Source organism: Colletotrichum scovillei, assembly GCF_011075155.1.
Source record: "Colletotrichum scovillei strain TJNH1 chromosome Unknown Contig00009, whole genome shotgun sequence".
In the NCBI taxonomy this organism is placed as follows: Eukaryota; Fungi; Ascomycota; class Sordariomycetes; order Glomerellales; family Glomerellaceae; genus Colletotrichum; species Colletotrichum scovillei.
Window position 1 is genome coordinate 4,563,744 of NW_023336267.1, and position 25,749 is coordinate 4,589,492.

At 53.2% G+C, this 25,749-nt stretch overlaps 10 protein-coding genes across 10 annotated transcripts; 4 read left to right on the forward strand and 6 right to left on the reverse strand.

Annotated features, from left to right (window-relative positions):
* Nucleotides 1–58: 58 nt before the first annotated feature.
* Nucleotides 59–695, reverse strand: HER10_EVM0010533 (6-O-methylguanine DNA methyltransferase; the record flags this gene model as incomplete). The annotated part of the gene is made up of 3 exons (XM_035479990.1): nucleotides 59–203; nucleotides 306–429; nucleotides 581–695. 3 exons carry the CDS (start codon nucleotides 693–695, stop codon nucleotides 59–61), a joined length of 384 nt encoding a protein of 127 aa, XP_035330000.1.
* Nucleotides 696–1,456: 761 nt separating this feature from the next.
* Nucleotides 1,457–3,850, forward strand: HER10_EVM0001723 (uncharacterized protein; the record flags this gene model as incomplete). Its single annotated transcript, XM_035471462.1, has 1 exon — nucleotides 1,457–3,850. One exon carries the CDS (start codon nucleotides 1,457–1,459, stop codon nucleotides 3,848–3,850), a length of 2,394 nt encoding a protein of 797 aa, XP_035328900.1.
* A 783-nt stretch (nucleotides 3,851–4,633) lies between these two features.
* Nucleotides 4,634–5,617, forward strand: HER10_EVM0009109 (uncharacterized protein; the record flags this gene model as incomplete). The annotated part of the gene is made up of 1 exon (XM_035478608.1): nucleotides 4,634–5,617. Exon 1 carries the CDS (start codon nucleotides 4,703–4,705, stop codon nucleotides 5,615–5,617), a length of 915 nt encoding a protein of 304 aa, XP_035329811.1. The 5' UTR covers nucleotides 4,634–4,702.
* A 68-nt stretch (nucleotides 5,618–5,685) lies between these two features.
* HER10_EVM0004194 (uncharacterized protein) lies at nucleotides 5,686–7,016 on the reverse strand (the record flags this gene model as incomplete). Its single annotated transcript, XM_035473846.1, has 3 exons — nucleotides 5,686–6,466; nucleotides 6,524–6,654; nucleotides 6,725–7,016. The coding sequence occupies 3 exons, from the start codon at nucleotides 7,014–7,016 to the stop codon at nucleotides 5,702–5,704; spliced, it is 1,188 nt and encodes a 395-aa protein (XP_035329190.1). The 3' UTR covers nucleotides 5,686–5,701.
* Nucleotides 7,017–7,493: 477 nt separating this feature from the next.
* HER10_EVM0002125 (uncharacterized protein) lies at nucleotides 7,494–8,529 on the reverse strand. Its single transcript, XM_035471851.1, has one exon. It carries the CDS (start codon nucleotides 8,250–8,252, stop codon nucleotides 7,752–7,754), a length of 501 nt encoding a protein of 166 aa, XP_035328945.1. The 5' UTR covers nucleotides 8,253–8,529; the 3' UTR covers nucleotides 7,494–7,751.
* Nucleotides 8,530–9,503: 974 nt separating this feature from the next.
* Nucleotides 9,504–10,142, reverse strand: HER10_EVM0001789 (uncharacterized protein; the record flags this gene model as incomplete). Its single annotated transcript, XM_035471524.1, has 2 exons — nucleotides 9,504–9,806; nucleotides 9,870–10,142. The coding sequence occupies 2 exons, from the start codon at nucleotides 10,140–10,142 to the stop codon at nucleotides 9,504–9,506; spliced, it is 576 nt and encodes a 191-aa protein (XP_035328907.1).
* Nucleotides 10,143–10,459: 317 nt separating this feature from the next.
* HER10_EVM0002399 (sulfate permease) lies at nucleotides 10,460–13,459 on the reverse strand. Its single transcript, XM_035472112.1, has 3 exons — nucleotides 12,895–13,459; nucleotides 11,209–12,764; nucleotides 10,460–11,150 (listed from the first exon to the last, which is right to left on the reverse strand). Exons 1-3 carry the CDS (start codon nucleotides 13,166–13,168, stop codon nucleotides 10,566–10,568), a joined length of 2,415 nt encoding a protein of 804 aa, XP_035328985.1. The 5' UTR covers nucleotides 13,169–13,459; the 3' UTR covers nucleotides 10,460–10,565.
* Nucleotides 13,460–17,618: 4,159 nt separating this feature from the next.
* On the forward strand, nucleotides 17,619–20,831 carry HER10_EVM0004863 (uncharacterized protein; the record flags this gene model as incomplete). Its single annotated transcript, XM_035474492.1, has 2 exons — nucleotides 17,619–19,327; nucleotides 19,383–20,831. Exons 1-2 carry the CDS (start codon nucleotides 17,756–17,758, stop codon nucleotides 20,829–20,831), a joined length of 3,021 nt encoding a protein of 1,006 aa, XP_035329271.1. The 5' UTR covers nucleotides 17,619–17,755.
* Nucleotides 20,832–22,175: 1,344 nt separating this feature from the next.
* Nucleotides 22,176–24,825, forward strand: HER10_EVM0001470 (glycosyl hydrolase family 92; the record flags this gene model as incomplete). Its single annotated transcript, XM_035471215.1, has 2 exons — nucleotides 22,176–24,073; nucleotides 24,132–24,825. 2 exons carry the CDS (start codon nucleotides 22,176–22,178, stop codon nucleotides 24,823–24,825), a joined length of 2,592 nt encoding a protein of 863 aa, XP_035328875.1.
* A 269-nt stretch (nucleotides 24,826–25,094) lies between these two features.
* HER10_EVM0001765 (uncharacterized protein) lies at nucleotides 25,095–25,721 on the reverse strand (the record flags this gene model as incomplete). Its single annotated transcript, XM_035471500.1, has 5 exons — nucleotides 25,627–25,721; nucleotides 25,528–25,553; nucleotides 25,361–25,470; nucleotides 25,277–25,302; nucleotides 25,095–25,215 (listed from the first exon to the last, which is right to left on the reverse strand). Exons 1-5 carry the CDS (start codon nucleotides 25,710–25,712, stop codon nucleotides 25,095–25,097), a joined length of 369 nt encoding a protein of 122 aa, XP_035328903.1. The 5' UTR covers nucleotides 25,713–25,721.
* Nucleotides 25,722–25,749: the final 28 nt, after the last annotated feature.

Consider the following 25,749-nt stretch of genomic DNA (forward strand, 5'->3'; position numbering starts at 1 on the left):
TTTCGGAATCTTTCGATGTCGGGACATGTCTGATTATAATCTTGACTGTTGTCCGCCTTCATTCTTCTTCAGAGGGGAGGACATCGGGAAACCAGCCGTAAGAACTAAAGTCGACCTGGAACTCGCCCATTGCCGTCCGCGAGACCTCGACGTCCTCGGCTTGTAGGGCTTCGGCTTGGTTCCGGGCGCCTGAGGGCTGGGAACTGAGGTGGGGGTTTGATGTTAGATGCGTGTGTACATGAGAGTGAGAGTGAGTGTGACGGTGCGAAAATGGGTTGTAGGGGTGGGAGGTGAGGTGGATTTACCGTGGCGAGATGGTTCCTTTGGCGTTAATGACGCGCTGCCATGGGACGTTTTCGTTGTTGAAGCGGGATGCTGGGTCTGTTGGGAGGTGTTTGAGGCAGATGCCTACTTGACGGGGGCGTTCGGCTTTGGGGTTGTTAGCTATTACCTGATAGGTGTTCTTTATGGATTACGTATATGGTGCGTGGAATCATGTGAAGGATGAGATGCGATGAGATGAGGTTCCGGGTGATGGGAGGGAGCGTGAGTGGAGGGGTGGAGTGAGGGAAGGACTCACGGGTTCCGACGAGCCTGGCGATGTGGCCGTAGGTTGTGACTTTGCCGACGGGGATCTCTTGGACTGCGGTGTAGACTGCGTGGAAGAATGCTTCTGCTTCTTCTGTGCGAGCCATTGTTATGAATTATTGCTGGTGGATTGCGAAGCTTGAGAGGTTGATGGTGGGAATCGAGGTGGTGATAAGATGATCGTGGATGACGAGTTGGTGAAGATTGATTTGGTGCCGCGATGGACGTGAAGTCACTGCTAACAATTATGTCCGGGTTAGCGTAGGAATGAGTTAGCCTGATTGGGCAGGAGGCGGATGCACTTTTGATGCTACTTCACCTCACCTCTGCAGCGCTCCGCAGATTCAGGTAGGTAGCAGGCGCATCACTTACTCTTCCCCCTAGATCAATAAGAGTCATTGAGGGTTTTGAAATTGAATTCGAATTCCACAACCCATGGATTATATCTTCATGTTATTTTAAGGAATACCCTTGGTGATTGCCTTTATCTTACTGGTGTCTTGTGGTGTTGGTCCCTCCCAGTGACGATACTAAGACTTCACGTGCATCGCCGGCCAATTACATGGTTTCCCGATACGCAGCAAGGTGTATGGGCAGAGCCTCCTGCCATCGCTCAGCCCAGCTCAGCCTGCTTCTACATACATGCAACTACCTTACCCCTCTTTTCCATATCTGACGTTGTGCACCGGGAGGTCAGAGTCAACATCACCCAAGTTCGCCAACAGTAGACCAGCCTGTCGCTTTTTACTCGAGCAAAAGGCCATACCATCAGGCAAGTAGTCTTCCAACATCCTTTTGGTACAATAGCTAACGTCCGCCAGACCTCGAACATCGCGAGCGAATACCACGCACTACACGACGGCCGACCATGTCCGATCAAGTAGGCTTCAGCTTTCAAGCTGACGTCGTGAACACGGCCTCTCTGGGACATGTCTTGACTGGGCGACTGCTCAAGGCCCTCAGTGATGGAGGTGTCGATACGTATGCCATGTGGGCTGCTGTTCAGCTGGGAAAGCGTATACCCGTCCAAGCTTCGCACCAGAGCTCGTTGTACGCCCACATTATGTCGAAGAAAACATATCAATCAGTTCTGTCGAAGGCACTCAGCATCGGCTGGGGCCACTCGGCACCGGTTGCAGATCTGGCTCGCACAGTGGCTGGGACGAATGCTATCATTCTGATTGGTGCTCCCGGAACGGGATGTCAAGCCTTTGCAGCCGCCCAGTGTCTATCTGAGGTGATGGCAATTTACGGACTCGAGGCTGATATGCGGCCGAGCGTCGATGTGCTCAAGGGTCTGGTTGACTACCTAGCTCCATTCACCCAGAATCTCGGCTTCTCAAAGGTTCTCCAGCACATTACAATCCTTGCAGAGAGAATCATCAGGCACGACAGCAGAAAACTTGGAGTTGATAGCCACGAAAGAGTTCATGATCTTCTCAAACGACTGAAAGACATGGGTGGCGCGACTTCCCTTGCTCGGGCTATAAAACAACTTATTCACTCGGCCCAGAAGGACCAAAGAGACTACATGGCACTGAAGACACGTGGATCTTGGCTGCCGGCCTTCGCCAGCTATGTACTTGGCATGTCTGTGGAGGTTCGACTCAATCAAACAATCGTTTGGGCCAGTGGAGGTGATCATGGGCACATTCTGTTTCAACTTGATGACGAGTCTATCGTTCATCCCACAATCCATCCTTTCGCAAAGGCCAATGGGGTGATTGCGCCGCCTGTGAAACAAGACTACGAAGAAGGAAGCAGCGGGTCAAGTTTGAAAGTTGACTATCTCATCGGAGATGCCCTCGAGGCACAGTTCCTCAAAAGACCTGAAATTGACGACGGCCTTGCCACATCCATTCGAATTGGGATTAAAAGCTTCTCATTCTACCTCTCGAGGAGAATGAAACTCAATGATAAGGGCTTGTACGCCAATTTTGTCAACGGCCTTGTCGATGGGGTGAGGGCGTTGAAGGACACCTTGAACAAAATGGGTGTTTATGTCGACTCTACCCAGCAAGTTGCTCCGAGCTGGCCGAAGCCTCTCGGAGGACCTGAGCACTCATTTGGACAACATGAGGATGAGATGGGGCTTTTTTTCCTTGACCACAAGGCTATAGAAACACTAGTGGATTCCTGCCCGGTGCATCCATTGCAACAGGGGCAGGTCATTTTCGAATCGGATGCGAGGCAAGACTTTGAAGTCATAAGCTTCCACAACTGTCCTTGCATGCTAGTTGGGAAGCTGATGTACGGCTTTGCAACCACGGCCCTGGCACTAATGTTATGCAATTTCGACGCCGCCGAATTAAGAGTACAGGATGCAGTCATTGCGGGAGATTCTGAGAACGCTTTGAGCAAATGGATGACTGTTTGTCATACTGACCTCCAATACCACATGGTGGAAAAGGAACACAGAGGGGTGAGCGTACAGGTGAAGATTAGCGACATAATTCGTTACCTAGGGGAACTGATTTGCTGTGATTACATGCCTTACTGGCTCCATGGCGTCATGCCTACGGGACCTGGAGCAGATGAAAAGGAGATTTTGGTTCTTTCAGGAAGGGGTTTCACCATTAATTACAAATGCGTGATGGAGAATGAGTCTTTTGACGATTCTGGCAGAATCCTACGCATTCAGTCCGGCCGGGCATCAGTGGCTGGAGCTTTCCGCAACATTGTCGTGGAAGGACCGTTCCGGTTTCCGGATGGCGTTTCGGACGAAGTCTTGCATGATATCAACGAGACTGCCGATGTTGTCTCCTTGGCTGGGAGGACTACGCTGGAACCCAGTCACAGGCCACCGGAAACCGAAATCAACATGGATGCCTTTGTCCAAGAGGATGCCATCTCAGTTCGGCTGAACTTAGCCGGAAAGACATCCAGGTCTGTGGCAGCATCTATTACTCTATGCGTGTATCAGCTCATGGCCTATTGGGCTGTTCCCAAGTGCAGTCACGAGAAAGACGGGCCGTATACGTTAGAACACGACCAGGATGTGGTCGTATGTGGTTTCCATGTGGCTTTCTTACCCCGGCGAGACGCCGCGGAAGTGCTGGTGTATGCTTTACGTAGGAATACACTTCAACAGCTCCTGGTGTGTGGTCTGATGCAAGATCAGGTGAATAGGTGGGCGCGCAAGGCATCTTACAGTCGTTGGTTTCCTGGGCGATGCGTTCTTCAAACTTCAGCTTGCCTCAAGTGCTGCATTCGCTTGGCTCACCAACCACATTATCTTCCGTGTGTTGTGATGGGCGGTTGAGAGGGAGCTAATATTTGTGTGCGATATGACTATGTTGCAAAATCTTGCACTCTATATTCTGCTATCTTATCATGAACAATGCTAGAAAAAGATGGAGGAAGTCTATTTCGTCTCCTGATACGAATCATAGTACTTATGGCAGATATTTTCATGTATATTGGGAACGTTTGGGAGCCAGAATAGGTGAGATGGCATCGAGGGGAATTCTCTCGACGGGGACGACATGAAGAAGAGTGTTATTGAAACATTACCCTCCTTCGATGTACAAATGTACCATGAACAGGGCTGAAGACCAAACCATTCCCAAGATATGCTTGGCGACTGAAGCCAGGTCTTCTGATGATTGAGAGTTGCCAGCGGGTTCGTCACTGGGCAGCAAGAAACCTTGTACTGACCTGTGTGCGATAAGGAGTACTCCAAGGTAACATATAGCGCACGTAAGACGAAGGATCCTGGTGAAGCGCACACGTAGGTTCAGCAGCCCTTATACCCGGATCACAAGTTGATTATTGCCGCGCGACCATGCTGGGTCAATGACTTCGGTTTCGGTGCAGAACATCCCGTCGACGGACCCGTCGTGATGATTGGAACCACTTAGATGCCAATTGACTGCTCCGACGTCGCATTGCCGACGCCGGACTTGGCCCGACGCCCCGCGTTCTCAACCCGACCTCTCCCCGGATCCACATCCATGGGGGCGGGGGTGGTACGACTCGGATACTGAATACGAGAAATCATTGAAGAAAGCCGAAACGTCCTCTCGCGAAACCCCCATTCCTCACACTTATTCAACTACGCAACTTCAAGTCTCAGATTCATCTCGTACATCAAATTTCGTCAAACGTTCAAATCATGGAGTCATTCATAAAGTCGAGGGAAACTCGACCTCAACTTCTCCAAAGCCTTCTCGCAGCTCTCCCTCCACTTGACAAGTCCCTCGAAGAGTTCCGCGACGTCGCAACTCTCTCAGATGGCTACACAATTGATCTCCAAATTGTCCGCCCGCGCGGGGTAGACGAGTTGAACGCGGACCGGCCTCTCATCCTGCTCTGGCCAGGCGGCGGTTTCATCGTTGCCGGCGTCGAGCCGACGACCCGCCCCGCGCGGGAATTTGCGCTTGAGTTCGGCGCAGTGGTGGTCAACGCGACTTACCGTCTTGCGCCTGAAAATAAGTTCCCCAGGTCCGTCAGGGACGGCTGGGAGACGGCAGTCTGGCTTTCGAAGAATGCCAGCCGATTCGGTGCGGATATCGGCAAGGGCTTTGTTGTTGGCGGGTGGTCTGCTGGTGCCAACATTGCTTCGGTTGTCAGCCAGAGGTCTGGTGTTGAGGGGCTGGGGATCACTGGTACGCTTCTGGGCATCCCGTTCCTGCTTGTAAAGGAGATTGTGCCGGAGAAGTACGCCAAAGAGTGGGTTTCTCGAGAGACCAACGCCGAGTGGAGCCCGACTTTTACTACAGCAGTCATCAACGATGTGTCGAAGGCGTTGGAGGCGGAGATCAAGTCGGCCTGGTACTCGCCGTTCAATGACCCCGAAGCCATCCCGAAAGCCCCCAAGACTTATATCCAGGTTGGCGATCGAGACCCGTTGAGGGATGATGGGTTGATTTACGCAAAGGTTTTGAAGGATAATGGGGTTGAGTCGAGAGTTGACAACTATCCTGACTGGGGACATCAAGGCTGGACTATCTTTGCGCCCCAAGACCAGCCAGCGGAGCTGGGGCCGAATACGATGAAGGGGATGCGGTGGTTGTTGGGGAAGGAGTAAACTCTAGCTCACAGAAGCGAAGTTTCAGATCATTGTAGAAGCCTATACTAAGACATATAGAATGTGTAAACGGAGAAGATGTTGTTACAAAATGATTTTGGCGTCTCTAAACTTTTCAAAAGCCTCCAGCCAGCCCTCAACAGGATCTCTCTCTTCGATGAATCCCACAGACCTCACCCTCTGCAAGCTCAGCTGTCTGTCGAAGGACAGCCAGTAACCGACGCTGTCAAGCTGGATACTACCACCACCAACGCCAGCAGTGACAGCTCTGCCACAGCCCTGTTCTTCGAATATCTGCCTATGTTTCTTGACATACTCCCCGGGCTTCTCTGCATTGTCGTTTTCCCTCGGCCCAACGCCAACCAATCCAAACCAATCAGCGATCGATGGCCAGAGGTCACTAAAGTTGGTAGGCTGGACCTTATCGGCCATATTGATGACCTTTCCACCACACTTGTCACCATGAAGTGAGGCGTGGACGGCGATGCGTCCGAAAGTCCGAGAAGAGACGGGAGTGCACAGGCTGTTATACCCCGCCTGGTTTCCAGGGAATGGGACTTCAACATTGGACTTGGAGTTCTTGCCCACACCGTGGTTGTAGGCATAGAGGGATAGGTACTGGGCCCAGTGGAGTGCCAACGAGAAACCAGATCCATTTGGTGAGAATCCGACTACCGCGTCTGGACATACTTCTGACCAGGTCCAAGGCTTGCCATCGCTTGCCTTTGTGAGGATCTTACGCCACCAGGGGTACGCGACGGTCTTTGCGTAGTCTTCGGGGAGGTTGTCTGCCATTGATTCTTCCAGGGGAGGCTTGAAGGTACCCCCAGGTGTGTAGATTCCGTAGCCCTGAGTGATGTTTGTCAGCTTTATATCATGGTATGATGGGAGATGAGGAAAACTTACTCTGGTTCCGCCAGAGTAGACGAATGCTTTGAGGTTCATCGATAACGATGTGACCGCGTCAACCACCGTCTGCATCATACCACAGTTGGTCTTGCACTCAGCAACATCATCCCCATCGCCCTGATTGAAGACTGGTATAATGCCAGAAGATTAGCTGCATATTCCAGTGAATAAAACTACCAGATAGGACACAATTCTCACCGAAATAGAATACATGGGTGACGCCCTCGACCCCGTCAACTTTGCCCTTGAGCTGCGAAGTCAGGTCTTCCAGCGTCCCAGTAAGGTTGACGCCAGAAGCAATCTGCAATCTAGGTCTGTTGGACGACGCTGGCGGCCAGAAAGAGGCGGATTCTGACAGCGGTCGGTTCATCAGAGCCGTGACATTCTTGAAGGAGCCCTCGGAGGGGTAGTTGAAGAGCAGCTGCTCGACTGTCGCCCAGCCAAGCAGACCAGAGGCGCCAAAGACGATGGCGTGATTTAATTCTGACATTTTCCGGACGTTGTGGTTGTCAGCTGTATGGAGAGTTGGAAGTGGAATGAAAGAGAACGTCTAAGGTAGAACAAGGAAGAGCTCGATATATACTGTACGTGTAGTACTTAGTAGAGGGATCGAATTCCTTGGACTGGCAGGAGCGATCGATGCACGTGCATGCCTAGATCGTTCAGGGTCCAAACCGATCTACTAGTCCACTAGCGACCAATGAGAGTCTCACTTTACACACTGAGCCATGATGATTCATAGTGAGTTATCAGCGTAGCCAGAACTCAGTTATATCTAGTATATCTAGTATGCAAGCCGCCGGGTCTTGAGAGATCCGTTCTGTAGATTTTGTGCAATCCGTGTAATCGGGGAGCAGGGCGACATATCAGCTTTGACAATCGAGGCGAAGCTCTATCTAGATACGTTTATGCTGCTGGGCGATAATATCACCGAAATGAAGTCTGATCATCTCATGGATCGATGCAGCGGCCAAAGTAAGTGACTTTAATTGGGTATCGTAATGGCATTCATGTTCAACACCACGCTAAGCATATCTCTCAAGTCCCATTCCGACTCAGAGTCAATCCGCATTTCAAAGCTGGGTTCAGGTAGGATGCATTAGGTCTGTAGAATCCGGGTGATTTGAACATCGGTCCTCTCTCCCACTCCCTCCCTCCCCCTGCCTCCATCTTCCCCATCAACTTCCTCCTCAAACCCCCCAGCACTATATCGAGACGGCTTCTCTCACGGCATGGCCACCCAGATTCCACTCATGAAGAACAACGCACCAGCACAGACAAAGATGATGTGCGTAGAGGTATCGAGCGGCTCAGCAGGCGGGATGTTTGAAAACTGCAACACGGTGCGGATCGAGAAGTTGTTCGCAGCCTCCTGGATCGCCAGCGCCGTCAGGTTTCCGCAGGCCTCGTTCAGCGCGCGGTCCATAATGACGGTCGGCAGCTTGAGGATGGCGGTGTCGAGGACCTCGGCGTTGAACTGATTGCCGTTGGGCGAGGCCTCGAAAAAGGTGGCGCGGTAGGTGCTGTTTGCGCCGACGGTAGAGAGGTTGGCGATGCGGGAGTACTCGCCGCACGACATGATGGTTGACTGGGCGGGCGTCGTGGGGTTTGTCTGGCGGACGACGACGGCGGGGCCCGGGGCTGGAACCTCGATTGCTTTACCGAAGGCGGCGGTGCTCATGAGGGAGACTGCTAGGAAGAGGTTGGTGAAGATTGAGTGCTGCATCTTGGCTTTTGGTGAGACTCTTTGTCGCCTTGATGTCGAGCTTAAGCGAAAGGTGAGATGGGAGAATAGATGGTGTTGTATTATGAAAAGGTAGACAAGGGTGGTGTCGAGAGAGCTTCAAGTTTAACTGAACATAAAGGACCGCGACAGAAACCAGCCGATAAAGTTCAATGACAACCCAAAAGTTTAAAAGTGGCCGGCCACTGAGAAGTGAAGGAATACAACCCCAAAAGGAAAGAAGAGAGAGAAAAAAAGAAGGATGACTCGTTCAAAAATGAGGGAAGAGTGGCAGCAGACAACTAAAAAGAGAGGGATCAAGGAGGTCTGTGTCGTTATATGTGCCATAATTGACATGGAGGGGAGCAGTGGGAGGGGGGACACACTCGGTAGGAGGGTGTTCTTGTCAGTGCAAGGGGCTGGAGCGTCTGAGACGAGATGACACATTTGGGATCTCAGATCAGACGGTCTGGTGTCTTGGGTGAAAGCCACGCCAGAGACTTGGGACGCCGCGGCTAGCTTATTTCTTCGCATATGATTGAGCACGTTCAAAGCCGTTGAATCCTTTGGCGGAATCGTTTTCTCTTCTGTCCAACTTGAGTTCGAGAACAGAGAGTTTCCATAGTATCCAGTCTGCAATACGACCATCGAGAGAATAAGCTCAGCAAACGGGGCCATACTGAGAGTCCATGATCGCCAAGCAGGGTGTCTCACAATTCTCCTGCCCCAAGCACAGACCAATCAACCACAACAAAAGATTGTGGACGATGTGGTCCGGCTGTGGCCCCCTCCTGTTTGATCCTCCCTCTGGCACGACGGTCGATGTTTTTGGTCGCCACCAGCATGGCGGTCCCGAGGCATCGAGCCAGTCAGACGTGAATTGGGACTGATGAGCCGAGAAACCGACCATCGTCGTGTTACCAGGAATTTGCCTGGTCTAACGTCCGGCGTCATAAGACCCAGAACGACACTGATTGGAACTTGGCTTTGGCAGGTTTACTGGGGTGGCTAGGGCCACAGCTAATCGGGGGCTGCCTCACTGAAGGAAAACTCTCATATGGTCGTCAGGTGTCATTATCATTATTCGTCAACGGCTAATGCCATCCTGTCATTGCCGGCGTCTACGTGCCGCAACTCCCGTAAGCCTTCCGAGCCCTTGGACCGGGGGGTGGAATCTCGCTTCAAGTCCCAAACCCTTAACGCCTATCAAGCAAATGTTCAGAATGTTCCCTCCATGCCGCATCCCGTGCGAGTCTAGTCATCGTCGAGTATCGCAGACACAACCGCCCTCCTAGCCTTCTTGCCCTTCCCCTGAACGGGCTTCTGCATCTTGCCGCCCAAGCCACCCAAACTCAACGGCTTCGGCTCAACAGGTATGACACCGCACTTGATGCTCATGCTCGCAAAGAAGCCACCCACAGGCCGTAGCTCGTCCTGGAAAACAGCAACGTTGGAAAATGCGCTGCACCGCTCCCCGCGAAACAACTTGGCCTCGCACCCGTCCGCCTTGTTTCCCATGAAGATGCCGCACTGCGCCGTGCCCGGTAGGTTATAGCACTGCCCGTCCTTGGTCGTGAACGTCGGCTCCGTCGACGCGTTCTGCGGGAGCTCCATGTCGACGAAGGACGCGCCGCGGCAGTTCTTGACGCCCGGCGAGCTGGGGAACAGCCGGACTGTGATCGGAACGGGCGGCTTCTGTTCTTGTGGTGGAGGGACGGTGGTGTTTGGTTGAGTAATGTCGACTTGGTCGGCTGTCGCGATGGGTTTCGGCGGTGCTGGTGGGGTGGGTGGGGGGTCGTCGCGGTCGACGACTTGAGGCATCGCGAGGGCTGTTGAGGCGAGCCATGCGGCCACGAGGGCGGCTCGTATAATGGGATTTGATGATATTCGCATGATTCTTGATGTGATGCGATCAAGAAAGAACCTTTGGAGTTGTAGAGACTGAAAACTAATTTTGCGCTCAGGAATTTGTCCCATCAAAAGTTGGCGAACGCTGATGAGACGACGGCGGAGGCAGAACGCTAAGATGCATCAGCCGCGTTTCAGACCACCTCCCTACACCAATTCGCACGGATACAATGCTGAAACACAGCTTTGAAGGCTTCACAAGTCTCATGGACCTCAATTGAGAATATCATCTGATAAAAATAATGGAAAAGATTGAATTAGAAGGTGTAAAGAGGGCCTCTTCCCAATCCCTAGAGCGGTATATGCAACAACACAACTTGGTATCTGGATCTATAATCTTTGAACAACAATTACTACACCTCATCAAGCACCATAACAAATGTGCACGTCATGGCCACTTGATCAACTCTAACCGCTCTTAAGGACCGACTCAGCCGACGATCTCTGCCCATCACTCTTGCTCTCCGCGTTCAAAATCGCACTCTCCACAGCCGCAGCAACATCGATGTGGAAGAATGGCCGATTCATGCCTTGCACAGCAGCAAGCTTGCCATCACCACGTCCGACAACCCTCGCAGCACCATCGTGACCCTTGCTCGTAGGAGAGATGACGTCCTCCTCCTCCTCGTCACGGCTGCGCTGCGAGGTGACCCGGGGCTCATGACCTGATCCAGAGTCCACGGGGGCGAAGCTGTAAATCGGCTTCCACCGACCAAAGTTGCCCTCGTCCTTGACGGAGGGGAAACCAAAGCCGGCGGCGGCGAGGGCGCGGCGGGTCCAGCGGTTGTTGACGTTGGCAAAGTGCCACTCGACGACCTCGGGCTCGGCGTAGTGGTCTAGTGCGTTGCGAACGTCGATGAGGCCTTGGATTGAGGTCACATCAATGTTGTTGACGGCAGAGCAGTCCAAGATGATTGCGCGGACGATAGGGCGGGTGTCGTCGAGATCGATCTTGGCGCCGCGACGCGGACCGGGGTCGTTCCAGGGACGGTCCTGTTGGACGATTATTAGATGAATGGTCAAACTGAGTACAGCAGGTAGATGAACTTACGCCGAGCTTCTCGTAGCGATCTAGAACAGTCCGTCTTGCGTGCTTCTGCACATAAGCGACCAGAGCGTCCATGTAGTGAGCCTGGTTGGTGTAGTTGAAGCCCTCGCCGAACCGGTAGACAAAGACACCGGGGTACGGGGTCTGAACGTCGATGTTGGGGTTCGAGCCATCATCCTTCTCGAGAGGGATGTAGCTCTCGCGGGCAGGAACATCGATGGCCTCGCCCCTTTCGTTGAAGGGGACGCCCTTGCCAGCGGTGTCCTTTGTGGCGCGGTAGACCTTGACGCGGCCGAGGAAGTGGCCCTTGGCCTTTGCGAGACGTACCAGCAGGAGGGCGGCTGAGGCGCACATGGTCAGGTAGATACCGTTTTCGATGTTGGTGAAGATGGTCAGGAGGACACCGGCGAAGAAGATGAAGACCTCGAGGGGCGATACCTCCCAGAACTGGTACACCACCTTGGGCGGCGTGATCAGATCACCGACGGCGTGAATGATGAGACCGGCGAGGGTGGCCATGGGGATGTAGAAGAAGACGGAGGTCAGAGCGTAAAGGGCTAGGAGCACGATGACGGCAGTGAAGATACCAGCGAGGGGCGTGCGAACACCGGCCTTGGACTTAATGGCGGTACGGGAGAAGGATCCGGTGGCCGGGTAGGCGCCGAGGAAGGGTCCGAAGAGGTTCGTGAAGCCGACGGCGACGAGCTCCTGCGAGGGGTTGATGACGTAGTTGTTGACTCTTCCGAATGACTTGGAAATGGCAATGTGCTCAATGATGAGGACGATGATGGTAACCGGCAAATCAGGGGCGACGGCACCCAGAAGCTCCGTGTCAATCTTGGGAGCGCCGGTGTGCTGGAAACCACTGGGGACCTTGCCCAGGATCTTGAACTTGGCCTTCTTGGCATCCCAGTTGACGTGACGGTTGACGAGCCAGCTGATGAGGACGTACAGAAGAATGACAAACGCCATGCGGAGCGTCGACATGAAGAACCAGAACTTCTTGCGGTGGGGCTGCTTGTTCGACATGAAGTTGCAGAACGAGCGAATAGAGTACAGCAAGAACAAGGCCGTGAGACCCATCGCGGCGTCGAGTCTGGCCGTAGGCAGCGCCTTCAAGAAATCGATAATGACCTCGTACGTCGGGTTGCGCGTGTTGACGCCCTGCAGACCGAGGAGGGCGGGGACTTGACCCGCGGCGATGCTGATGGCGGCACCGGTCATGAAGGAGGTGATGGCCACGAGCGGGATGAACTCGACGATCCATCCCAGGCGGACGAGACCGATGAACAGGAGAACGGCGCCGGAAATGACGGCCAGGGCTTGAGCGATTTGAGGGCCGTCGTATTGCGGGTGAGAGTCCTTGACGCGGAGCACGATGTTGCCGACAAGCTGGGACATGACGGCGACAGTTCCGATCGTGATATCCTTGGAGGTTGCAAAGGCCCAGTAGAGGATGAAGCCGACGAAGGAGGTGTAGAGACCGTATTCGGGGGTCAATTGCGCGAGGAGGGCGTAGGCCATGCCCTGGGGGATGACGACGAAACCGACAGTGACACCTTTAGATGAATAGTTAGCTATCAAGATATTCCGAGATATTGGAATGAGATGGCAGATGAAATGGCATCACAAGGGCTCAATCAATGTGATATTTGAGCAAGTACCAATGGCATTACATGAAGAACATACCGGCAATGATGTCTCCCAGAAGCCAAGTAGCATTGTAGTGGAAGATCCAGGACCAAAAGGGGAACAGGCTCTTGATGTAGTTCACAGCGCCGTGAACCGTGGGCCGGTGCTCGTACAGGAACTCGGCGACAGTAGGTTCCCTCTCCTCATACTGCTCGACGGAGCGGAACGAGGCGGCGGCGGATTGGACGGCCTCGGTAGGCTCGTTGCGGTACCGGGCATCGACGTCGATACCAAGGCCCTTGGCCAAGGTTCTTCCGACCTTGCTCGACATGGCGATAGGCGCGTCCGGAAGTGATGGTCTGCCGCGTGTAATGTTCCCAAGGGACTGACCCGAAGTAGTTGTCCCGAGATACAGGAAACACTTGGCAAAGGGAAGGCAGGTCTTGGTGACGAAGAATTCAATGAGGTAGAATACACCAAATCTCAAAAGAGGAGGCGGACGAGTCGACTAATAAGGTTTCTGACCTGGGCCGGGAGACGGGACGACACGAACGAGGCATATTAGGTGTAAGGGCACGTCCGGGACCGGGGAACCTTATATGCTGCGGAACGCAAGTCACCCCCAAGAAATCTCAAAAAACTGACAAGAGCCCACGATGATGCTATCCCCCTCTTGGAAGCAAAGCTTGGCCGCGTCGCCAAGAAGCGTGGCTTCGGATCGTCCAGGCCTCGCCAAGGTGCCCTTCGATTGGAGCCCTGCGAATGTTGCACTCCCACATGCCGCCAAGGGTAGGGGTGTGGGAGTTGAAAGCCATTTTCTGACGACATAATCATTCTCTATGGCGTCGCATGGGATGTAGACACCCTCTCATTTCGATTTCCTCCGTCTTGATGGATTTGAGAAATCGCAAAAAGTCTCTCTAGAAGGCATCCAGTCCTTTGGGACAGCCCGTGTGTTTTGGAGTAGCATCGCTATTTTGATATGTGGTGGCCCAGGCCGCACTGGGGGGAAACGGGGCGGATGGCGGGGTGGACCACCAGTCTCTCCCCGTATGCATATTCGACCGAGCTAATAAAGGGTCCTCTTCTTTCGTGGGAAGAGCATTTCTGACTGACTGTTTTCCTGTAGGTACTTCCGCGTGTTGGAAATACGTACATGCACTCCAGGCCGGGGTGTGGAATGCTAGCCTTCGGTGCGACCACTCTCTCGGACGACTGTCTTGCCCGACCAAAGCTAATTAGTCGAACCCAATTCGATGGCTTCTCCCTCGCCCGTGCCCGACCGCCGGGGACGCTGACTCTCTCGGTTGGACGCGTGGGGGCGACGACGAGCAAGAGGAGGAGAGCTGTCAGAAAAGCAAACTTCCGCCGTCCCCAAGTCACTGCGCGCCGGGATAGCCTTGATTCGGCATGTGCCATATGCAGCTGGGCTACTGCGCGGCTAACATGCGCAGACACACGCACACACGGCAGACCACAACTGGGATATTGGTACTAACATCTTGAATGGATGTGTGTCTTCGCCTCCCAGACCATTCGAAAGCTGAGATCGGCTCTCCGTGTGATCATTCCGTCCTCTTCAGCCTTTTGCACATCGATCAGGGATCGACCGGTGAAGGGCATGGCAGGTGGCACTGGGGCTGATCAGTAGAGGGTCGACTACTGGCGTTCCAGACCACCGGTGAGGGTATCGAGCGCGCGGGATGTTTGAGACGTTGGAAAGGCCGGACAAGGCGGGCGGTAGTGAAGAGTAGTGCCAAAGCTATTAGCAGACTGCGGCCGAGAAGAGAGAGAGAAAAAGGGAACTAAATTGGCCTTTCTCCGCGGTATGCGGCGGGTAACACAGGTTCATATTCAGTGGCTTGCTTGAATACATGCAGGCTTACACTGGACAGACTTTCATGCTCGCGCCTTTTCTCTCTTTTCTATTTTCCCAGCATACCGGGTCGATGCTCCTCTCATTAAGCTTAAATGCCAGACGGGTTTGTCGGTCACTGCTGTCAGGTTCGTCCGCGATGCCGTGTCTAGCATAGTCGACGTCGTGTGTGACCCAGATGTCCTGCCGAACACCCGAGATGGGAAAATCGACATCCCAATGGCACTCCTGGGGGAGCTCTGTCCACCATCACCACCACCATCTCTACCACCCCTTCTCTCACCCCCCGTATGGGCGACAAGACGGCTGGACCAACCCCCAGAAGACAACAGGAAGGCTGGTCCCTGTTCCATCTGTTCTCTGGTTTTCTCCCCGGGGCTGAAAGTGAAGGGTGTGATATGGGGGAGGTGAGGATGCATGGGGGTGTGGTGTTGGAGAAAAAAAGAACGGGGCCCGGGAAGCATATTGGACGATGGTGTCGAGCACGCCATTCTTGGCGTAAATGAGACCAGCGTTAAAGGATCCTCCCGATTCCAAAGGGATCGCACCCGCGCCAAACAAACACAAACAGAACTTTGAAGAGTCCCCCGGCTTTGTCTCTCTTCATTATGCAGTCCGCGAGTACTCTCGGTGACATTATCTTGATTTGGGGGTAAAGCCAGCTTGGCAAATCTCTCCATGGTCCTGTACCGGAGGTTCGCAGTTGGCATACCTAGTTCAACAGTAAGGTTTTCGCAGTAACTAATCACTTGTCTTTCTCTTGACTCTTCATTCGGTTCATCTCATTCCCTCTTATACGCTGGCCCCTGGCCATCTTCTATCAGCCTGCGCCCGCGCCCAGACATCGAAGCTTCACTCAGTGAGCGCCTCAATGCTGGTGCCTTGAGCTTGGTGTTGCTTGTTCAGTCTCGGCATCGCGGGAAGGCAACTCAGGCAGCCAGCCAAGAAGTTCAAGGCCGTCGGAAAGAAAATTCTTCACAGGAACACCCCCCAAGCCAGACTGAAAGTTGGAACGGCGTCTCTTGGTAAAGTCTTGGGTCTCTCCACAAACAGCAACTTGATCACGCGATGTGGGAGGGGTTGTGAGCGAGGATCGGAGGCAAAAAAACGGGGGAATGAAGGTAAAAGCCAAAGCGTGTGCGGTCAATATTCGGCCTTTGATATGTCTTGGAAGCTGTCATATTGAGTTCGTCAGACGGCAGAGTTTTCGCTGTTCCAAGTGACTGCCGAGAGTGATATGTCGGCCAAAACTTGCGCTTTGGGAGGGACTATTACTATTACGAGACCGAATCGAGGCAACGAAATGGAACAGCGCGGGATGTAGCGTGATTCTCTGCGTCCCAGCTGAACGGGAGAGACTCATGCTAGACATGCATGCTGCCCGACGAATGTCTCTAGACAGATGCAAATGCCCGATCGAGAAACAACCTGCTCAATCGTGCCAACAGAAGCGAGCTTTAGACTGTAGTGTCTCTCCTGTTTGCTTCGTTGTGTGTGTCTGCATGGATGTCCCTGGCGTACGGCTGAGAGGGTCGATCATATGGCATATCCTCGACATGCCTCAATGGCAAATCGTTTACCAGCGATCTTCGCGGCTGAGAGTCACGACGGCATCACTACGAAGGCTGGGCGCCGTCAATCGTGACGGAAGTGGCCCAGAACACAATTGATCTTCGTTATTCCTCATCGCGCTTCGAGCGGCTTTTCCCTTTGGTAACGAGGAGTGACGAATGGATTAGACATCTCAGGCGAATCTATGAATGTCGCCATACGCTTGAGCCCGCCGAGCTTCGGATAGTTCTATCCCGGAAATACAATATTTCTCGCGCCTCACCCTTACATGAGCCATCTCGATCAGGGGTGTTCACCGATGAGGCCTGGAGTAAGGTACTGAAAGCGAAGGAATAAGCTTAGAGTGAAGGGTCATAACAGGAGAGCTTTGAAATCTTTCTGTATTACCACCTAGAGAGAAAGATGCACGGTTTATGTTTCTAGCAGACGTAAGCTGCATGCATTGCAAGGTCCAAGTTTCCAATCTACATCTCGCGACACCGTCGAATACCAGAACAGAATAATTGCAGTCTTTCGAAGCATTCTTAGTGACATTCAGGCAGCTGGCTCGAAACTTTTCTGATCACACCCATTCATCGGAACAGTCACAGGACTTATTGAATAAGGGGAGTATCCGCGGAGGCCTCGATTCGTCCCAACATCACAGCAGTCCAAAAGCGACGGAATTGCCGGCACATCCAGCCTTTGCAAGGTTGGTCTCACTTAAGGGCTCTCAGCTTCTGTTGGAGAGTGCTTCCAGACTGGGCCGCAGCAATGAAACAGAAGAACCAGGACGCACTACCGGATTGTGCCGAGAACGAAGACCCGCGATGGTATGCACATGCAAACACTGCACAGACATGGGACCCTGCTTGGTGGAAGCCCATGGCTCTGGTCCCGTCGGTGCACCGCATCATGTACGGGGGCAACTTATGGGACAGAGACATGGGACAGAGGCGGGCAGAGCGGCCGCTCGCTTGCCAGAGCTACCCAGCCATTCTTCGCTGACCGGAGGCGGCGTTCAGGTAGGCTCTGAAGGCCTGGTCTTCTGCTCAAGTATGCCAAGAGACCGTCTCGGTCTCTCCTGAGCACGTCATCGCCAGTCGGGCGAAGTAGGCCGAGTCCGCTCTGTTTTAGAGCGAAGAGTCCCCAAAAAGCGCCAGGGTCTTTGTGATGGCAACTTACGATGGTGCGTTCAATTTCGGATGATATTCTGCAATCCTGTGGTCAGCAATTTCGGAATCACTTTCCGGATGTCTGTTGGATGAGGCCTTCCGTTACCCGCTTCCGCCGGTCTTGGCGGAGCCGCCCCGAGGCCGGTCTCCGCTCCTGTACCCGGAGCCTCGGTCTCCGAGGGATCGGCCATCCTTCATACCCCACCTCCCACTTTCCATAGAGTTGTGAACCCCGCGGTCCTCATCAGTGTATAGAGCTATCTTCCATGAACGTAGAACAAAGCAGGCACGCTCGTGACTAACGACATACTCTATCATGTCTTCCCAACCCCGACACCTCCGCATCGGCGTCGACGTCGGCGGGACAAACACGGATGGCGTGGTCCTTGATCCCTCGCGGGCCTCTGAGCCCGATAAGGGCATCATCGCGTGGCATAAGTCGCCAACGACGACGAACCCCAGCGAGGGCATCAACAACGCCATTGTCACAATGTTCGAATCCACCAAAATCGATCCGAGTGAGATCGCCAGCGTGACCATCGGCACGACACACTTCGTCAACGCTCTCATCGAGAGGGACGCAGCTCGTCTGGCCCCGGTTGCTGTTATCAGACTAACGAGCCAGTTCTCTAAGCACGATCCGCCCTGTCTGGATTGGCCCGAAGATTTACGCGACCTAATTTTGGGCTACTATGCTCTTTGCAAGGGTGGTCTAGAAGTAGATGGCACTCTGATTGCTAATATAGACACCGAAGAAATCAAAGCGCAATGTGCTGTGATTCGAGAAAAGGGCATTAAGAATGTAGTCGTAAACGGCATCTTCAGCCCCATCGACACCATCGAACTACAAGAAGAACGAGCTGCCGACATCATCCGATCAGAGGTTCCTGGCTGCACCGTCACCTGCTCCAAAGACGTGGCCAACCTGGGCTTCCAGGAGCGAGAAAACGCAGCCATTCTCAACGCGACGGTGTTGAACTTTGCTCGTAGAACTATCAAATCATTCCGGGAGCCTATGAAAAGGCTAGGCATCGACTGCCCAGTCTTCATCTCTCAAAATGACGGTACAATCCTGTCAGGCGAAATGGCTGCCAGCCTACCCATCCGAACATTCTCCAGCGGTCCGACCAACAGCATGCGAGGAGCCGCCTTTCTGGTGCAAGATCACGAACTTAGCAATCGTGCCGTTATGGTAGTCGATATTGGAGGTACAACTACCGATGTAGGTCTACTGCAGGCCAACGGCTTCCCCCGCCAACAAGCCGCCTACAGCGAATTCGCCGGCGTCCGCCTCAACTTCTCCTGCCCAGACGTCAAGAGCATCGGCCTTGGTGGAGGCTCCATAGTCCGGAAGGGCGCCGAGAAGCTTACCGTTGGACCGGATAGCGTTGGCTATAGAATCAAAACAGAGGCCATCGTCTTTGGAGGGTGCACCCTAACTGCCACGGACTGTACCGTCCTCGCCAGCTCATCGTCGCCTGCCGCCACCATTGGGGACGCTACTTTGGTCCAGGGCGCTCTCGATGCCCAAGGCGTAGCCCTTTTCTCCGCCATCGTGAAGCAAAAGCTCGAAAAGGTCATCGATACGATGAAAACCTTGCGCGAAGACATACCTGTTCTCCTAGTCGGCGGTGGCGCCGTGATTGCGCCTTACGAGCTAAGGGGAGCTAGCGAGGTGCTAAAGCCTGAGTGGGCGGGCGTGGCCAACGCAATCGGCGCAGCCATTGCACGTGTCAGTGCCACCGTTGATACGGTCAAGTCGACGGAGTCCAGATCGATCCAAGAGATCTTGGGTGAAGTGGAGGAGGAGGCTAGGAAAAAGGCCGTTGATGCGGGTGCGGTTCCTTCGTCTGTTCAGATCGTGGATGTGGATACGATACCCCTGGCTGTAAGTGGTCTCAGGAGTCTGGGATACGTGGGACCATATCGGCTGACAGATGTAGTACATTGCCAACAAATCGCGCTTCATTGTGCGTGCTGCCGGTGACTTCGACTTCTCTCGGACAGATCTTTCATCTGTACTGCAAAGCAGTGCGGATGAAAGCCAGGATGATGAAGTCTCGACCAACCGAGTCATAAAGACTACCGCATTCCAGACCAAGGAAGAGATCGATGTCTTGACTTACAAGCCTCTTGTCAAAGATCGAGTCTGGTACATCAGCGAGACCGACCTCGACTGGATCAGCATCGGATGCTACATCCTCGGCACAGGCGGAGGGGGCTCTCCATACTCCCAGCAACTCATCCTCCGTGAGAAGCTGCGCAACGGTGCAGTTGTCAGAGTTGTTAATCCCCACGACATACCCGACGATGCCCTCGTCGGCTGCGGAGGCTATGCGGGGTCCCCAACCGTCGCCATCGAAAAGAAGTCTGCCGACGAAATGCAAGAAGCTCAGGAAGAGATGTACAAGCATTTGGGAACGCCCGCCACGCATATGATCTCCGTCGAGATTGGCGGCGCAAACGGCCTGCAGAGCATGATGATCGGCTCTAGCACGAACATGAACGTCCTGGCAGTCGATGGCGACTGGATGGGCCGGGCATACCCGACAAAGTGGCAGACGACGCCGGTGGTCTTCAACGAACGGAGTCCCATCTGGACGCCAGTGACTATGAGTGACGGGAACGGCAGCATTGTCACGATGTCCCGGGCGTCATCTGATAAGCAGGTTGAGAGGGTTATGCGTGCGGCTCTGGCCGAGATGGGCTCGCAGGTGGCTGTCGCTGACCCGCCGGTGACGGGAGCCGAGACCAAGAGGTGGGTGGTGGAACATACCATCTCTCAGTCGTGGCGGATCGGTCGAGCTGTTGCCAAGGCGAGGAAGCTCAACTGCGTCGACAGTGTTGCGGAGACCATCATTGAGGAATGTGGCGGTCACGGCTCAGCCAAGGTTCTCTTCAAGGGCAAGATCGTGGGTGTCGAAAGGGTGCTCAGGAAAGGTCACGTCTATGGAGAGCTGGTCATCGAAGGTGCCGATATCTCTTCATCGGAAGAGCTAGGTCAAGAGCCAAAGAAGGAACAATTCACAGGATTCGTCAAGATCCCATTCAAGAATGAGAACATTGCTGCAATCAAGGCTTCGTCTGCAAAATCCGGGTCCCAGGAAGCTGGGACAGAGATGCAGGAAGATGTTTTGGCCATCGTGCCAGATCTTATCGCCGTCATCGACGCGCAAAACGGCGAAGCCATTGGAACCCCAGAGTACAGATACGGACTTTTGGTTATTGTTTTGGGTATCGCGGCTAGTGATCGCTGGACTGGCTCTACAAGGGGCCTTGAGATCGGAGGGCCTGAGGCTTTTGGATTCTCTCATCTCAAGTATCATCCTCTGGGTAGCTTCGTGAAGCCTCAGAGTGTCATTGATGAGTTTAACGTTGAGGTCCAAGGATGAGATACTCGATTAGTACCAGTAAAGTAGCACAAGAAACAGTATCCTTTTCACAGAAGAACACAGGGCGAGTCGTGACCCTCGCCTAAGTTCGCAGCTTGAGGTCTCGAGTAAGCTGTAGGCATGGACTGGTATCAGAGATAGCTTTGCTCAATCACCTGGCTGTGACACGAACCTCTTCCAAAGCTTCTGCGGAGCGCTCTGCCCGGATCACATTAGGGTCTGCCATCTCGTTTGTTTGGCCTCTGACTGCAGAGTCAAACACCAAGACCCTGGTGAAAAAGAGGAATGTTTCAAAAAGAACAGAGAGATCGGACAAACTGTCTGCACAGCCTGAGTCGTTTCTGTGGTCGAAAGTGACGCCAAGATCCCGGAGACTAGGATATGCTCAATCTCGAGGCCACTGTAACAAGGCCAGATCGGCTCCAATACAAGAAGACCCGCTTGAATGATATTCTGGATCAGAGAGCAAGGTCGGTGACATTCCCGAGAGCCAGTGAGAAGGGTCGTCATCATGATCAGCATGAGGCAGGCCAACCAAGCGGGCAGACAGGTGCTAGCCATGTAGCAGCAAACTCAGCCGTAGTTCGTCCAATTCGCATGCCTTCTACCCAGAGCTTCTCGAAGCCAAAATGCGACAACGGGCTCCCAAAGAAGGTAGCACTCAGCCATCTTGTTGGCAGACAAGCAGGGTGGCGGCCGTCAACCCGCCCCCACGGACCAAAGCATCCTGACTCGAGAGGGAAACAAATAACGAGAAACGCTCACTTTCAGTCTACGAGACGGAAAAAAGGTTCGTTTCCAATGTGAAACGGTTGGGTTCGCGAAGAGATATACCTGCCAATGCTTGCTTACCGCCCCATTGTTTAAGTTTCTCTTGCAACTGTCGGGTCCAAGCGGGCTTTCGATCAATGCGACGACGGGACCGAGACCACGTTATTCGATTGCCGCGTGCGACCTCAACTTATTGAAGTATCTTTGAAGCTAACAGATTCAATGCAACCATCAAAATGAAGAGAAAGTTTACACCATCTAGTCCATGACAAGTCCTACTGCGGGGTTGGAATCGCGGTGCACGATGGCCGGTTTTCGCCGTTTACGCCATGATGCCCAATGGCTGCCTCAAGCTGGCATGCGTGGTATGCAGGACGTTCTCAGCAGAGCTCGGAGGAAACTCTAGTGAACTTGAGACCAACTTTAGCTTTGACGTTTCGTCACGTGTTGGCCGGAACAGCCATTGACTACATGTATGATAAGGGATGATGGGGAATTTTCAACGCGGCTGTCACTGCAGACTTTAGACTTCATTCTTCAAGGTAGCAAACACATCATCAACCAGGACTCACGATGTGGAATGAGTTGTGGTCTTTTCATGGCGCCGCGGCGTTGTTTCGCTGGTGGCTTATGCCAGACACCCATCTGCCTTCGCTATCTCACGCAGCCTCACATGCAGCTCACGACGCGGTACAAGCTGCGTCGAACTGGGTTTCCGGCTCATCCTCTGCAGACTTGACGAACTCAGCCGCAGTCGAGGCATTGGATGATTTCGATGCCTTGAAGTATGTTGATCCTCTCATCGGCTCGAGGAATGGTGGCAACGTCTTCGTGGGTGCGACCCTACCCTATGGCATGGCAAAAGCATCAGCGGACACGAACAGCAGCTCGAATCAAGGCGGCTTCACTCTGGATGGGAACCCCGTCACCGGCTTCTCAACAATGCACGATTCCGGTACTGGTGGACAGCCTTCTCTTGGAAACTTTCCGCTGTTCGCGTACACAACCTGTCCTAGCGGAGTCATCAACTGGTGCACGTTTCCGAAGAAATCAAGGGCGAAGTACGGCTACTTCAACGAGAAAGACGTAATCGCAAAGCCAGGACTCTTCAACATCACCCTGAAAACCGGTATCAGGGTAGAAATGACGACAACTGAGCGAGCATCTCTTATAAGATTCAACTTCCCCCAAGCAGGACAGCCTCTCATTCTCCAAGACCTCTCAGATCTCGCCGACACGAGACAAGACAACGCAACTATCAATGTGGACGCGAAATCCGGACGCATCACAGGCAACGCGCGCTTCCAACCGAGTTTTGGTAGCGGCACCTTTGTCCTTCACTTTTGCACCGACTTCAATGGCGCTGAGATTCTGGACACGGGTATCTTTGCAGACAGTCGCGCGAGCACAGAGGTCAAAAACATGACTATCTCGCGGTCAATCAACGGGTACCCCTTACCCGGCGGCGCGTTTGTGCGGTTCAAGTCCGCGGATCAGCCCATCACCGCGCGTGTTGCGACAAGCTTCATCAGTGAGCAGCGGGCGTGCGAACATGCTGAGGGTGAAATTTCGGATTATAACTTTGAGCGGGTGTCGGGTGAAGCAACAGCAATATGGCGTCGCAAGCTCAGTCCCATCAAGATCAACACCGATCGGGTGAACGAGTCGTTTGCGAGGAACTTCTACAGCGGAATCTATCGGACCATGGTCAACCCGCAAAATTACACCGGCGAGAATCCCCTCTGGAAAAGCGATGAGCCTTACTGGGACTCATTTTACTGTCTGTGGGATTCGTTCCGCTCCCAGATCCCGTTTCTGGTGATCATAGATCCAACTTCGGTCGCGCAAATGATACGGTCTCTCATCGACACATATGTTCACCTCGGCTGGCTTCCGGACTGCCGCATGAGCCTGTGCAAGGGCCTCACTCAAGGAGGATCCAATGCGGACAACGTTCTAGCAGACGCCTACTTGAAGAACATCACTGAAGGCATTGACTGGGATCTGGGCTATGAAGCAGTGAAGAAGGACGCAGATGAAGAACCGTTTGACTGGAGCGTCAACGGCCGCGGCGGCATGGATAGCTGGAAGAAATTGGGTTACATCCCTGTGCAAGATTTCGACGTCAAGGGATTCGGAACACTAACGAGGAGCGTCTCACGAACCCTCGAGTACAGCTATAACGACTTCTGCATCGCCTCTATGGCTGACCGGATGGGACATGGGGATGATCGGGAGAAGTATCTTTCCTCGAGCAGCAACTGGCGCAACCTGTACAAGCAGGACCAGAAATCAGCTTTCTTCAATGGTACCGACACAGGGTTCAGAGGATTCTTCGAGCCCAAGTTCCTCAACCAGACTTGGGCCTATCAGAATCCGCTCAACTGCAGTAACCTGGACGGTCAGAGCTCGTGTTCCCTGCAAAATAATGGCCCAGAAACATTTGAGAGCAGTCTGTGGGAGTATGGCTTGTAAGTCGAAATTAGGACATGATTGACCGTGGGAGCTTTGAGTAACTAACCTCGATAGCTTTGTTCCTCACGACCAAGGAACGCTCATCAACACTCTTGGTGGTCCGGACGCCTTTGTTCGGAGGCTCAACTTCTTGCATGATCAAAACATCACCTACATTGGCAACGAGCCGGCCTTCCTCACAGTCTTCCAGTACCATTACGCCGGTCGTCCGGCTCTCTCAGCAAGAAGAGCTCACTTCTACATCCCTTCATTCTTTTCACCTGACCCAGCCGGGCTTCCCGGTAACGATGATAGCGGAGCCATGGGATCATTCCTGGCCTTCTCCATGATGGGGCTCTTCCCAAACCCCGGGCAGGATGTGTATCTGATCATCCCACCCTTCTTTGAGAGCCTCGAAATCACCCACCCGCAAACAGGCAGGACGGCCAAGGTCCGCAACATCAATTTTGACCCGACTTACCGGAACATCTACATTCAAAAGGCGACTCTGAATGGCCAGCCTTACAGGAAAAGCTGGGTTGATCACAAGTTCTTCACCGAGGGTCAAGAGCTGGTGCTTACTCTTGGCCGGCGAGAGAGTGACTGGGGAACAAGAGTCCAGGATCTCCCGCCAAGTCTGGGTCCGTATCAGGGATTCAACCGTACCTTCCCTTCCAATCGCACCGATACGAGAATTGTAGATACTGGGATCATAGATACGACGTATAAGAGCGAGTTTGGGCATACAGGGGCGGACTTGCACGTTTAGGGAGGCGGACGAGTAATTGACTAAAGCGATCACTATAGACTTTTTGCTTTATTCGGGCAGTTGGAATACCTTTTCTCTCATCGTTTGACGGATTCTGAATGGATGCAAAATGCCATATGTTTTTCTTTTTTTAATCAATTCAATATCAAATACAGATATCAACAATCTGCCTATCTTCGGCCACTTTTACCCAGCCTCATCCGCCAAAGTGCGCCCCCTCTCGCCTTAAACGCCACATTCCGTAACTTCAAATTCGGTTACATCATCCTCTACGCCCAATTGATTGCCTTCTGTCCGTAAACTTCACTCTTCTTCGTTGGGATGTCGTCAAACAATGACGCCTTGATGAGGGCTTTGCCCGGAATCGCCTTTGTTGTGGTCTTGACAGGACTACCAGATGCGTCAGTACACAGATGGACGGGTCACCTAAGTACCTAGTTGATAGCCTCACCTTCCACACTTTCCGCAAAAGCATCGCTAAAAGCTTAATGTCAGAAACGGTTTCTACCTTATCAGAGAAAGAGTTTCAGCTCACCTGAATGGTGTTTCCAGAATCAGTGTTTGAGTCCTGGTACTCTTTCAGCGTGTTTTGGCTATCGTTGATCTCCCATTCACCGTCGTCGACAAAGAGGTTCATGGAAAAGGCTACATGTTTCCATTACAGTCAGTTTGGAAATCTGTAGATGTCGAAGTCTGACGTACGGCCCCCAGCGCGTTTGCAGTTTGAACTGAAATTTTTCATCGTGTCAACTTGTGTCCCCCGATTGGCAGCTGTGGAGACAATGAGGATTGCGGACTTACCAATGACAAATAACGATGTTATCCGGCTTCTTATTGACTGTGACCTTCACCGAGCCACAGTTACAATGACCCTGATACGGCGCCATATTGATTTACTTGGGAATGGAATTTGCCTTTAGTCAA